Raw genomic sequence first — 14462 nt, forward strand, 5'->3', positions numbered from 1 at the left:
AAAAAAATAGAATAAAATAAATCCCCGGTTCCCTGAGCGGCCCCGCATCTCCCACCCTGGGTGCTGGGGGTGCGCACGGGGGAGAGGGGCCGGCACCCCCGGACCGGACCTCTCATCGGAGCTGCAAGATGGCCAGATCCAGGCTGGAGCTGTTCAAGGGCAGGGGAGGGACGGGGCAGCCGGGGCTCTTGCTGCCCAGGGAGGCTTCTTGCGGGGGATATTATTGCTCGCATGACTGAATCGCTATTAGAGCAGTAAACTCCTCCTGACCTCCTTTACTTTCATGGGCAGATTTGTAAAATTGGATTTTATTAGACATCAAATTAAAGCTTCTAATAGTGCCGGGTTTGTGTAGCAGCTGCAGAGCCATGGTAACGCTGGGAGATGCTAGAACAGCTCCCTGGATATATCAATTTGCATTTTTAGCCTCCTCCCTCTGTTTCATCCAGATTCATGGCAGCAAAATGTAATAAACCCCCTCCACTGCAGGCTCAGCCCGCACTGCCGAGCTTTCGGCAGCCCGGCTATTTGCAGCCCTGCTCAGGGGAGCGGGTGAGGGCTATTTTTGTCCGTCCCATTTTGTGGACACCATGTTGTCACCCGAACCGCGCACGGCTTGGGAGCGGCGAGGGCAGCCTGCAGGGGTGGGCACCCACAGCTCCTCCCAGGGCACCCACAACATGGAGGACATGCCCTCGGGTTTGGAAAGACCGAGAAGGCAGCAGTAGCAGCCCTGAGCTGGAGGAAGGTTTTCCGGGGAGGAAGGGCACCTTCGAGGCATCGATGACGTAGCCCTGGGACCTGGGGGTCTCCAGGAGGGCGGTGGAGGGCAAGACGCTAAAAAACGTGGCATCTTGCTGGGACTTGGAGGTTGTACGTAGCAGCCAGAAATAGCCCGGCTGGCCTCCTCCGGGGGCGGGCTGGCTCCGTCCCAGCATGGGCAGAGCTGCCAGACGAGGCCAGGCACCCCCGGCCGGGCTGGGGCATGTGGTCCAGCGGGAAGGTGGGGCGAGGGGAGGAGAGCCATCCCCGATGGGCTGGGAGGGTGCTGTCACAGGGGGTCTTTTGACGCGACTGCCTCTTCCCCCACAGCCTCCCCAAAAACGCAGCTGCGTTCCCACAGCCCTCCCCGCCGCCGCCCACCCCGGCCATCCCCGCGTAGCCCACCAGCATGGGGAAGGAGAAAACGCATATCAACATCGTCGTCATTGGGCATGTGGACTCTGGGAAATCCACCACCACCGGGCACCTCATCTACAAATGCGGGGGCATTGACAAAAGGACCATTGAGAAATTTGAGAAGGAGGCTGCAGAGGTGAGGAGCCCGTCCCTCAGCGTGCCCCCCCACTCCCATCCGCAGGGATGCTCCACACTGATGCCCCACAACTGTCCCACGGGCAATATTCCCCTTTTCCTGGTGCCGCCCTTCTCGTGCCTTCCCTTTCTCCCTTTGTTCCCTTCTATTTTTTTCCCTCTGCACCCCTGGGTCTTCCCGACTTCTCTGGCCTTGGGAAAATAGGCCATTTGGGCGCTCACCACCCTCTTCTCTGGAGCTGGGGGACTCCCTGCCGCAGGCTGTTAATGAGGGCAGGGGCACGGCGAGGTCTGCAGGATGGGTTAGGGAACCGGCGGGGAGCGGCGGGGGGGGGGGGGGGAAGGCAGGCCGCGGGGATTGAGGAGCCACAAGCCATGGTGCTTCAGGGCATGAAATTCCTTCTAAATATTGTGCATGAGGAGGAAAACCTGATAATCCCTCACTGCCTAGTGCAGGACTCTCTGAATTTCATTCTGAAGCATCTACTTCCAGTGCCTGCTGGGGACAAGGTGCAGCATCAGCTGGACCACTCGTTTGATCCAGCTTGTTAAAAACCCCATTCTCATTTTTCTCAAGCATATGGCCTGGTGTGTAGCTTGATCGGTAGCCTTTAATATAGAAAAGCTGGCGTGAAGCATGAGCATTTAAGTTAAATCCTTTTGTTTAGCTCTCACAATGGTGACATTTGTAGCAATATAATAGTGCATGCATTTAGCAGGCTGTCACACAGCACAGCACCACCCAATATCTATAATGTGGCAAACACAGAGATTAAAGAGGAAGAAATAGTCTTGGGAAGAAAAACGTGAATTGGAAACTCTCAGAAATTAATGATGGTAAATTCTAGAGAGGTGGGTGAGCCAGGAAAAGCCCGGCTGTGTTATTGATAGGGCATATCTGGTCTCTTCAAAGATGGCTTGTCGTCATCGTTCCAGGAATCTTTAATGCAGATATCCCTCAATTTTTTTTATTTTTTATTTTTCTGGACAAGATCCTACGTTTCAATGGGGGGGAGGGGGAAGGTTTTACAGAGCTGCCACTCTTGAGTAGATGTTTTGCTGTCTGTCTGTCTTAACCCTTTGAATCTGCCGATAGCATCCGAGCTAAACCACCCGTTTTCCTGCCTCGCTGTCAGCCCTTTTTTCCAGCCCTTAAGCAAAGAGCTTCTTCCTTCGTACAAAATGATCTCTCCCCCCTGGTTTAAAATGATCCCCCCCTTTACCTACAGATTGGATTATGGCGTGATTAGGTTATTGTAGATGTGATTGCAGCTATTTTAATTGAACAGACACTTTCACTGGCTTGCCAGAATACGCGGGGACTGGAAGCTGCTATTAATAGCCTATTGACTGAGCTTACAGACTCCATTTTCTGATGCAGGGCTGGGGAAGGGTTTTCTTCCATTAGGTGGCATTCGCAGGAAATGGAGGCCTGTGTGCACCCAAAAAGCCAACAAAAAAACCAGGGTCTGATATTTTTTTTTAAGAGAAAAGAGAAAGGATTATTTTTTTCTTTTTGACTCAGGGGCAGAGGTAACAGTATCTCCAAAAGAAGAGTTGTCCTATTTTTAAAAAAAATCAGTATTTGTGGTCTCCAAATAGAAAGCTGTCCCTCTGCTGGGGTTCGATCAAGGAAAATGAGGCTGTTTCTGGCACTGAACAGGGAAGGTATTGTGCAAAGCTAGATAATACCCTGTTTTTTTCAACAACAGCTCTGGGTAACTGAATATACCCCGTGAAAGGAGGGAAACTGTTTGCTAAATAAAGGACCTCATTTGTCTTCAAGTTATGTATGATGCTGAGTTCTGGGGGGGGGTTTCCACACGAGATGACCGGCTGTTTGTGTGCGTGGTTGCGGGTGCCTGCAATAAGGTGCTGATTCCCACCCAGCTCCCATGGAGAGCCAGGGGTCTGCCCCATGCCTCAGTTTCCCCATCCAGAAGAGAAGGAATAGGCTGCCGGTGGGTGAAAGGCTGTGGGATGTGCTGATTGAGCTCCTGCCCGAGAACTAGCCATTATTAATGCATTGCACAAAATGCATCATTCCTCGGTGTATCTCCGCCATTTCCAGCAGTAAATGAGCACACTCTAACGACCTCCTCCCTTTTCCTCTGGCAAGAGAGGGGTTCAATGTGCATGCTGGAAAGGGTTAACCTCCGAGCTCCTGCTCGGTCCCCTCACTGAGCCTGATGCCAGGAGGATGCTTAGGAGCAGAGATTTGATTCTGGATTTTTCCATACTCCCCCCCGACTGCCCTTCCTGCAGACGCGAGAGCTCCCAGCTGCTCAGCGGGGATGGGACATCACCCTTTCAACCTGGTGTCCCCTCCTCAGAGGGGGAGGCTTGCCCCTGGCTTTAGGATTTTGTCCGTAATCCTCCAGAACAAGCTGCAAAGTCATCGCAGTGCTCAGCTGTTACATAAATGGGCCGGCACGGGGCTGGAGTGCGGGGGCCAGGGGCAGAGCAGCCCCCCGGGCATGGCGTGGGCAGGACAGGCTCAGATGTGATGCTACGTTAGCCTTCTTGGTGAGGACCATCGCTGAAGCATTCACTGCCTGCGATCAGGAAGCGCTTCCCTCTGGACCAGTGATTTATAATTGTCCATAATGAATTTTCCGCATTGATAGTCCAGAAGAAACCATGGTTGCAGAGAACACCAGGATGGATGGAGGGGAGCGGGGTGTCACGGCTCTGTCCTTGCGCAGTGGTTAGAGCCCATTAAATCATCCGCAAATGACCTAAATTCCATTTTCCGTCTTAAACAAAACCTTGCATCTGAGGCTAAGAGCTGATGATCAATGCCCATTAACCCTTTGCTTCGGCCGGGCTCCCCAGGCTGCCCCGGCGCACAGTGTGGTCAGCAAGGGGTGGTCTTGTCCTGCCCCATCTCCACGCTGGCAGGATCCCAGCTCAGACTGGGAGCACCACCTCCGTGCTGGGGGGGAAGTCCCGCTCTCCCTGATGGCACGACACCGACACCAACCCAAAGGAGAAAGTGGTTCAGAAGTGACATCGTGGTTTTACCAAGGAATGAGCTTTATCGCAGGACAGAGAGATTTACTGTAGCTAATCTCACCGAGCATGATTTTATGCATTACAATATTGGCTGAGATTTTGGCCATTTGGCAACAACAGTTGGTCTGGCTGCAGCTCACAGTAGCTTTTCGTGTGAATTCGCACACTCTGTGGCAAAAATCAATCACGTTTCTGTTCTGCTCATAGCAACCATCTAGCATTTCATTTTCTTTTAACCCATTCCCCTCCTACACCCCTGTCAGTTATGGGCTCACTCATAGAGCAATGCCCTTTCCCACTAACCAGCTCTCTCACAGGTTTGGTTAATAGATTAAAATGCAACAATAAGAAGCTTTCCACCATTGCTGTGTAATTATGTAGCACCATGATTTCCCAGCAGCAGTGCAGGACCATGGCGTTTCATGGAGGAGATCTCACGAGTCACTGGCTCCAGCTCCTCCCCGTCCACTCACAAATTCACTTCACAGCTCTTCTTCCAGCCTCTCCTCTGTCCTGTTGAGGAATGCATTGAGAGCAGTATCTCCTTTCACCTGTATTTATTAGTAAATAGATCATTGCCGTTGGATTTAGGGAATTTTGCCTTCAATGTTTGCGACGTTTCTCACCAGTTCTTGCCTTTGTGTTGGCCAGATGGGGAAGGGGTCCTTCAAATATGCCTGGGTGCTGGACAAGCTGAAGGCCGAGCGCGAGCGTGGCATCACCATTGACATCTCGCTGTGGAAGTTTGAGACCACCAAGTACTACATCACCATCATTGACGCACCCGGCCACAGGGACTTCATCAAGAACATGATCACCGGGACCTCCCAGGTGAGAAATGGTGGCCAGGGGGTGGGGGGCTGCCAGAGGTGGGAGGCTGAGGCTTGCTGATGAGCCCAGGGTCACGTAGGTGCTGTTGGAGTCCTTTTGGAGGTGGGTAGTTGAGACAGCAGACATCAAGTGGTGTTGAGCAGGGTCCATGCAAGAGGCTGGGTAGCACCAGAGGACCCAGCTCACCATGGTCCTGCACGTCCCTGGGCATCTGGGAGAAAGGGCCTCCTTGGGCACAGAGAGGTGGTTTCTTCACCCCATTTCACCTACTTGGAGGAGGTGGGGACAAATATGGCCTCTCTGGGAGTTGGGATGCTATGACCTACAAGCCTTTGTGTGAGGGTGTGTTAAGACATTATTTTAGACTCAGCCAACTGAGGTATACAAGAAACTTCCACCAATCCCTTAGCTTTTATTGGCTAAAGGAGACTCCATGGGTCTTTTCTCCTTCCTTTTTCTCGAAACAGCTGTCTTTGTCCCATAAACCACATCACATTGCCAAACTCCATGGTCTACTCTTCCAGGGCAGGGTGGTTTCCCCTCATTGCGCTGCAGGAGATTCCAGCATCTCACTGTGGTTGACGGGTGCTGGATGAGCCTTGCTGCATGCCCGGTGAGATTCCCATTGTGATGCCAGTTGGGCCAGGCATGGCTTTCCGTCAAACCCAGGCAGCTTCTGCTGTGGGCTTTGGGTACAGAAGTAAGCCAGGGAACACGGTTTGCACAGCTGTAGTCTCATCCGTCATCCAGGGAGATTATCTGCAAGACTTCAGTAGGGTTTCGGATAAGGCCTTGGCTGTGCATCCCTGGATGATCAAGATGAGGTCCTGGTTAGGGTCATGCAACCTGGAGGACCCACCCTGGTTTCCAACCCACGTTGCAAAACCATGCACGGTTGGCAAGTCTGAAATAACACAGTTAGGTCAGTTTTGAGGTAGATCAGCAGGGTTATGGGTAGCAACTGGCAGGGAGTCTGTCCAAGCCATGAGTAGTGTTCATCTGGGGCTTACTCAAAGCTCTCAGGGGTGTCACCAGGAGCAGTGCTTTCTGGGGACAGAAGCAATTCATTAGCTCTCTCCTCCCAGGCTGACTGCGCCGTCCTGATCGTTGCTGCCGGCGTCGGCGAATTTGAAGCTGGTATCTCCAAGAACGGGCAGACTCGTGAGCACGCCCTGCTGGCTTACACCCTGGGGGTGAAGCAGCTCATCGTGGGCATCAACAAGATGGATTCCACAGAGCCCCCATACAGCGAGAAACGCTACGATGAGATCGTCAAGGAGGTCAGCGCCTACATCAAGAAGATCGGCTACAACCCAGCCACAGTTCCCTTCGTGCCCATCTCGGGCTGGCATGGAGACAACATGCTGGAGCCCTCTCCCAATGTAAGTGTGTGCGTTGTGTTAGACTTTTCCCCCCATCCTGACTATCCCGATCCAGGCTGAAGCTGACCTCCATGCTCTGAAAACCGCAGGCACGTTTCATGCACCCATTGTGCGTAATGGCCTGCGTTGCCAGCATAGATGGGTTTGTCACGTAGCTCTGATTGCGCCGAGCCAGGATGAATGGGCGCACTGTTCATGGGCACGCTGGTTGCTGTACCGTGGCCAGACACCCCAGTGGCTAAACATGAGCATCTTCAAGAGATGATGGCTTTGCTTCCGGGACATGATTTGAAGGTTTTGCATCGTCAGACCCATGGTGACATTAGAGCCATTCGCAGCAATTGTCACTCTCAGCAGGAATATCATGTGTGGTTTTAGGGCATTGTTTTCTGAGGGAAATAACACGATCTGGTCGCAGGCTTGTAACAGCTCCCGCCACGCAGCTGGGCTCCCACGTGTTGGGTATTGGGTTTCCCATCGGTGCCGTATGCCACTGTGATGGCCACACGTCTGGTTCCAGTGCTGGGATCTCACTTCTTAAGGTGACTTTTGCTTGGGGAGGTACCAGGTTTCCCATGCCAAAACCATGGTTTTCTGGAGCATCCATTTGCGTTCGGTCTTTCTCCAGTTGATTTTTACAAGATCTCTCCCGCTGTGCATCAGTGATGGGGATGGTGGGGACACAAAGGCAGGGTCCTCTGGGTGGGCCCTTGCTATTACTTCATATGACAGCAGGGGAGAAAGAAGAGCTTGAAGAAGGATGGGGGCTTCTTGGCTGGCACGCGGCCAGTAGCAGTTGTTACTCTGACATTGTTTTTTTGGAGAAAAAGCTACCCCAGCTTTAGTCTTCTAAAGAAAGTTCTGGCCAGAGGAAGGTCCCTGCTCTCCTGCTGGCTTCTGGGTGACCTTGAGCAAGTTGCTCAGACGGGAAACCCCCAGCCATCCGTTGTGAAACCAATGGGAAATGTGATGCTTAAGAGGGCTTTAGGACTTCACCTGTGGATCGTGGGTCAGGGCTCTATGACGAGGGACGCAACGTATCAGTATGGCAGCAACTGAGGGAGGTCAAGGGTTGCAAGCCTGAGCTAGAGGAGTGCTGCAATGCAAGCTCACACCGTCATGAAATGCAGCTCACAACCTTGCACGGGAAAGGCTGCTCACTTGGGGCTGGCTTGGAAGGAAGGAAATTTGGGGGTGCTTGGGAGATTCCTGTCCCCTGCAGAGCAGAGCTGGGATAAAGGTCAGCCACGGCCATGCCAAACCCCGCTGCATAGTTCCTGGGTGCCTCAAATCAGACAGGCTCCAAATGTCAGCAGCTGCTGGGCCGGGAAGATGATCCTGAACAATTCTCCTATTAATAGGCTGCAGAGGGGAGGCACGGAGCAGGATGGGGCTTGCTGGCCCCCTTCCTCTGGATGGGTCTCAGAGCATGTTCTCAACGTGATGCGCTGCCCGAGAGAAGGCAAGGGCCGAAATAACTCACCCCTCTGCCGTAAGGAGGCAGCTGGCTCCAGGGTGGGTTCCCAGGAGCTGCCTGAGCTGGGGAATTGGGGAGAAAGCCTGGCCAGAGGTCTGGATCAGCATGAGCTTTGCTAGAGAGGGTGCAGGGTCCTCCCCATGCTGTGGTCCGCAGGAGGTCCCTGTCCTGCCTTTGCCAGGACACCAGCTTGGGACAGACTCCTCTTTCCCATATTGCACCCCATGTAGGAAAGCTTGAGCAGGACGCCAGTGTAGATATATCTCCTCTCATTCCTCGCTCGAAAAAACTCCGATTTTTTTCACTCGCAATTTCTGGCGGGGTTTCACTAAAGCACAAGGCAGGCAAGTGACTTGTCTGTCTGTCTGTCAGGGGGCTTATCAGAAAGTGGAGATTAGAGCCGTGACGTCCCTGCAGCTCCTGTCACCTCCGGGCAAGGGGAGGTGTGGTGGTACGTCAGGCTGGAGCCAGCTCTGTGTGGAAGACTCCAGCCCATGTCAGTGTTGCACAGCAGCCCCAGGCCAACTGCAAAAAATGACGGCTGGACTGCACTTGCATCAAAGTTTGACATTTGAGAGCTTTTTGGCAAATGGGGTTTTATGTGAAGCCGGCTTTCAGTTGCTGCAGCCGACAGAACTGGGCCATTCGATGTGGTTTGGGAGACTTTCACCCTGTGGGATGCTGCAACTCAAACGCACCCAATCTGTGGTGCAAGGGAGCGTGGTGGCCCAGGGCTGCAGCCTTGATGTTGGGGTGTGTGGGGTGGGTGTGTTGGGATGCTCACGGGCTGGGTAAAATCAGAGAAAAGCAACTGCTTTGTAAAATGCACTTGGGGTGCAAAAGAGTTGGAGCTCAGCTGTTATTTATGGGGGCTTGAGCCTGCAGTTTAGCCTGTCTGGCTGCGGGGTTTGGTCCAATCCTGCTTTTGCCATAGGAGTGGTAGAATAGGAATTGCTCTTTGGGAAGCAGATTTGGGGAATACATAAACGAGATTTTACTTGGGTGGCCCTAGGAGGAAGCACAAACCAGGTTTTGCAGATGCTTCTCACCCTGGGGCCATGCCGAGGTTTCTCAGAGTGAATTTGCTCCCAGAAGGTGTCAAAGTGCATCTTTATCTGATTCTTGGGATGTCAGAAGTTTTCTGGATAAAGCATCGAAAGGAAAAAGGACAGCTCTGACAGCCAGGCATCACGGGGCAGAGGTTGCCATTTCTCCATGTCCCCAAGCCGGCCAGGGGCAGAGGGACGGGCGCTGCGGGCACATGGGTGGCCGTCACCCTCGAGAGCAGAGCCTGTGGGCAGGCAGCCACCGGGGCAGCTGCTCGCACGGGCACCTGCCCGGCGTTTTGGGCTGTGCGACAGCAGGCTGAGGGGAAGGTCTGAGTCATCCTGTGCATCACATGCGGCTCCGTCACCAGCTGAATGGATTTATCATTTTGCTTAGCTGTTAGCCTGATGCTGGGGCCGGCTGCGCGGCAATAGCTGCAGTGCCCCGGGAAGGATCCCTCTGCAAAAGTGTCCCCAGGCTCCTCCTGCCACTGTCACCAAGGAGGGCAATCAGTGTCAGACGTGATGCTCTGAGGGAGGCTGACCTGAACACGTTTGATGCAGGCTGAATTCCCTGGTTGGACCCAGCTCTTCCCCTCGCTCCTTCCTGAAAGCGGCGCAGACTTCAGGATGGGAAACCAGCCTTTGGCATAGCCGCGTCCTCCAGGGATGGCTGTGAAACCAGGGGCACTTTGCGGGTCCCGTTTCACCCCTAGCCTCAGCCCCATACCCAATGCACTGTGCCACTGATGTTGGTGCCTAAGGGAAAAGCCACATCCATAACGTGTGCGATGGAGCTGGGGCACACGGGCAGCGTTTTACATCTGAGTGGGAAAATATTGTCTAAACCTCTCTGTGCAGAGGAAGGGGGAATGACCTTGCCGACTCTGATCTCTGTTTGTTGCATCAGGGTTGTTTCAGACCCAGGACTGGATTTTTCTTGCCGGCAAGCCTCAGACATTGCTACAGCTTCCAGATGCGCAGCATCACCCCAAGCAAGCACTGTGGTTCCCTGCATCAAACCATGGCCTCTGCTGAGCACGTTTCCCTACCTCTCTGCCTCTTTCCTGGCCAATTTTAGCTTCAAGGGTCCAATTTAGGGCAGGAGCAGAGAGCATCTGTGAAAAACAATCCTGCCCCTCGGCAGCCCTAGTGCAAGCACCAGGTTTCCAGCATCCTCCCAAGCCAGGGTTTAAAAACCAAACCCTGGAGGGGTGATAGCAGGAGCGAGCGGGGAGAAGGGTCTGTCTGGGGCTCGCCTTGAAGAAACTCGGTTCCCAGGACTGAAGGTTGGGCGCTTTGTAGCTGGGACTTGGCTGGAGACCCTGTGGTCCCGGTGCCATCGTTGCTGGAGGGCAGGATCCAGGCAGTTGGCATGGGAAGGCAACATCCACAGGTTGGTGTTGGGAATGGGGACTGTGAGTTTGCTGGATTTAACCACTTCCATCCTTTTTCTCCTATTAATGGATGTTTTGCATGTTTCTAGGAGAGAGGGGGGAGATTGAGCAAGGGGGTGCAGATAAGCCTGAAGGGATGGTGGAGTGAAAAGAGCTCGCCAGTCCCCAGGTAAAGCCAGGACATGGTTGGACTGTCTCCATGAAGGTTGTCCTGGTGGGACATCTCTCTGGTATCACCTCTGGATGCTGAGGACGGGCACACTCAGTGCATGTTGTTGCTGCTCTGTTTCCAGATGCCTTGGTTCAAAGGCTGGAAGGTGGAGCGCAAGGAAGGCAACGCCAGCGGGGTGTCCCTCTTGGAGGCCCTGGACACCATCCTGCCCCCGACTCGCCCCACAGATAAACCCCTGCGCCTGCCCCTCCAGGACGTTTACAAGATCGGAGGTGAGCAAAAGCCTTGCCACTGTCCCTCTTCCCTCTGCTTTAACTGGAGTCTTCGTTCCATGGGAATTTGGGAATGACATTTCCAGGTATTGGGAAACTGGAGGGACTGTACTCAAACTTGAGATAATGTTGGGGAGAAGGGTGTTAGCTCCAGGGCAAAGACCCCATTTGAGACTGGGCTGTCTGGGGTTGGAGGATGACATGCCCGAAGGTGCCCAGGGACCAGAGAGGAGCAGCAGGCTTGTGAGCTCTGCCCAGGGAATACACGATGCCAAAATGGCTGCAAATTTGGGTGTCCCAGCGGTCATGGCTGGCAGGGCAAGATGGAGGCAGCAAAAACGTGCTGGGGCCCAGATGAGGGACAAGGCCAGTGGGGAGAGCCACCGGTGAGGCTGGTGCGCGGCGGCTTGGCCGCGGTCTGCCCATGCTTCCCAAATGCTGGTGTCCATCACCAGCACCTCCCTCTGCCGAGCTGGACCACCACGCCAGCCATGTAGGGAGCGCGTCAGTTGGCGTGTCTCCCTTTCCCTCTGAAGCGGTGATGGGGACACTTTTCCGAGCTATAAATACTCTCTGACCTGCTGGCAGCGGCGGGCAGCCCTGCTGACTCCCCGGCTGTTGGATCAGGCAGGCACAGCCATTTCCAGCCCTTTTCCACACTTTTCCAAGGACATGTGCACTGCAGAAACCAGGCAGGGGTTGAACATGGGTTTTAGCAGGCTTTTTAATGCAATCTTTTGTTTGCAATGGAGATGAAAGGTGGTGAGCAGGTCTGTGTCCTCCCCCAGCTCAGCTGGGGGAAAGAGATATGGTTTTACCATTAGGCAGGTCCTTAGAGAGCAGAGACACCGTGGGACGGGGGGAGGTGGAGGCAGTAGCGTGGATGTGGAGGAGCAGATGGGTCCAGCCAACCTCCCCAACCTCTTTTCAAGGTTGTTTCTCTTAATGATTCTTCACCTGACTCCAAAGGTGTTTTCCCAAAGCCTCCTGATGACACAGGGTGTAAAAGGTCCCTTTCATTTAATTAGCCACCCTCATTCCCTGGCATAGGTGGGCTTCATCCTATGCTAATGGTGTGGCCATCAGGGATACGGAGCGTGTTGTTGCATGCAATATGTGCCCAGTCCTCCACGCAGGAGGTGCCACGGCTGCTGCAAAGGAAGAGCTTCCAGGGCACGTGGGTTGCTCAGGGTCTTTTGATTCTGGTGTTACTCCTTTTTTACAAAACAGTGGGTAGAAAGGACAGACTTGTGGTTTTTTTGAAGACCCTAATGTTGATCTTGCAGCTAAAATTTGGATCTTTGGTGAAAACCACTGGAGATATCTTGCTTTTGCTGCAGCCAGGCTCTGGCCCAGCGATATGCCAAGCAGGTTACATTTTGTTCTGCTCTGTCCTTGTCTCTGCAGGGATCGGCACAGTCCCTGTGGGCCGGGTGGAGACCGGCATCCTGCGGCCCGGCATGGTGGTCACCTTTGCGCCCGTGAACATCACCACTGAGGTTAAGTCCGTGGAGATGCACCACGAGGCCCTGAGCGAGGCTCTGCCCGGGGACAACGTTGGCTTCAATGTGAAGAACGTCTCCGTCAAGGACATCCGTCGTGGGAACGTCTGCGGGGACAGCAAGTCGGACCCGCCGCAGGAGGCAGCGCAGTTCACATCTCAGGTCAGCAGAGCTGGTGGTGCCACCACGCACGGTTTGTCACCACCCGCTGGCTCCCAGCCTTGCCCTGACACCGCTCTGTCCCCCAGGTGATCATCCTGAACCACCCTGGCCAGATCAGCGCCGGCTACTCGCCCGTCATCGACTGCCACACCGCACACATCGCCTGCAAGTTCGCCGAGCTGAAAGAGAAGATCGACCGGCGCTCCGGCAAGAAGCTAGAGGACAACCCCAAGTCCCTGAAATCAGGCGACGCGGCCATCGTGGAGATGATCCCTGGCAAGCCGATGTGTGTGGAGAGCTTCTCCCAGTACCCACCCCTTGGTAAGGGAACGGCTTTTTTGAGGTCTCCTGCAGAGGAGCATGAAGTCTCTATGACTGTAGAGCTCACACCAGACGTGCTGAGCCTCTCCCAGTATCCCCCACCAGTTAGACTGGGGAGGGAGCTGAGCATGTTTTGTTGCTCCCCCACATGCTGGGAGGGAAAAATCTGATGCATGAACTTTGTTAGGGCCGATGGGGCGGGATGGACTTTCTGCTGAGCTAGGTTTCCAAAGGCAGGGCTGGGTTTTCCCTCTGGCAGCAACAGGGCCTTTCCTTCAAAGTTCCTAAACCCTGATAGTTTCTGAATGCAGAAATATTTTTCAGCTTCCCCATCTCTGCCCTAAAACACAACTTGTCAGGAGAAGAAAGAGGGAAGTTTGCTCAGCAGAGGACACCTTTTAATGCAGAGAAGTGCCGTGCTTTCCCTGGATGATGTTGCACATCTGGAAGCTTTAGCAATGCTGGGAGCTTGCAGAGCAGATGTGATTTAAGTTAAATAAATAGTCATTTAAACAGAGAGGAGCATCAGGGTAACTTGGCGGTCACAGCAAGCGTTGGTGGCGCAGGGCTCATTCCTGCAGGAACCTGCTCCAAGGACAGGGGTAACGCATGGCACCGTGAGTGGTGGGTGTAGATCCCACCGTCACCCACCCAGAAGATCTCAGCCTTAGGGAGGGCAAGGCGGCCGCGTTTCGCTCACATCCCCCCTCTCTCCACCCCACAGGCCGCTTCGCTGTCCGTGACATGCGGCAGACCGTGGCCGTGGGCGTCATCAAGAACGTGGAGAAGAAAAGCGGTGGGGCTGGTAAAGTCACCAAGTCTGCCCAGAAGGCCCAGAAGGCTGGCAAATGAATTGTGGGCTCCCAGTGCATCGCGCAGAAACCATCCCTGACACCAGGACGCTGCCACCGTCTCCCCCGGGCGCATGTGTGCACATCAGCTTGTAAGAGTTTATATGTCAACGACTGGATGCTCACCATTAAGGTCCAGTGGAAATTCTTTAAAAGGAAAAGCATGTTCCAGCGTTTGTGAGGCTTCATGTTAATTTTACCAATAAAACTGGTACAACATCCACAGTGGAAAAAAAAAAAACCAAACAAAAAAAAAAACCAAAACAAAACAACCAACCCAAAAGGTGTGGAGCTCTGTGTGTGCGTCTGTCATTGAGAGGGGCTGGTTTTGATGGGTTTCCTGTAGTCCCACTTAGAGCAGATGGTGGGGACAGGCACAGGCAGGGCTGGGATGGAAATCTGGAGGAAGGAGGAGAGCTTGGCAGCCATATTCAGGGTGTGACCCAGCGCCCAGCCCTTCCCCAGTTCTCGCCCCTCAACCGATGCAGGTGTCTGGTCTGATTCCCCCAGCCTAAAGCAGGGGCTGCTCTTACAGCAGCCTGGTTTTGATATTGCCCTTAACCTGCTCAACCTTCTAATATCAATTATCAGGGCCTTTATTATAATTTTTTCCATGCAAAATAAGCTTAAGTTAACCCCCTAAAGTTATGTCGTTTAAAGAGAGAAAATACCATACCCCATGCCTCCTTGAAGGGCTGGCAGCTTTTATTCTTTCTAATA

At 53.7% G+C, this 14462-nt stretch overlaps 1 protein-coding gene across 1 annotated transcript; it reads left to right on the top strand.

The window, feature by feature from the left end:
• Positions 1–1050: 1050 nt before the first annotated feature.
• On the top strand, positions 1051–13987 carry EEF1A2 (eukaryotic translation elongation factor 1 alpha 2). Its single transcript, XM_009273898.2, has 7 exons — positions 1051–1315; positions 4981–5160; positions 6246–6542; positions 10756–10906; positions 12314–12570; positions 12657–12891; positions 13616–13987. The coding sequence occupies exons 1-7, from the start codon at positions 1172–1174 to the stop codon at positions 13741–13743; spliced, it is 1392 nt and encodes a 463-aa protein (XP_009272173.1). The 5' UTR covers positions 1051–1171; the 3' UTR covers positions 13744–13987.
• The last annotated feature ends 475 nt before the right edge of the window (positions 13988–14462 follow it).

The sequence above is a fragment of the Aptenodytes forsteri genome, unplaced genomic scaffold (assembly GCF_000699145.1).
Source record: "Aptenodytes forsteri isolate BGI_AS27 unplaced genomic scaffold, ASM69914v1 Scaffold47, whole genome shotgun sequence".
NCBI classification, from domain to species: Eukaryota; Metazoa; Chordata; class Aves; order Sphenisciformes; family Spheniscidae; genus Aptenodytes; species Aptenodytes forsteri.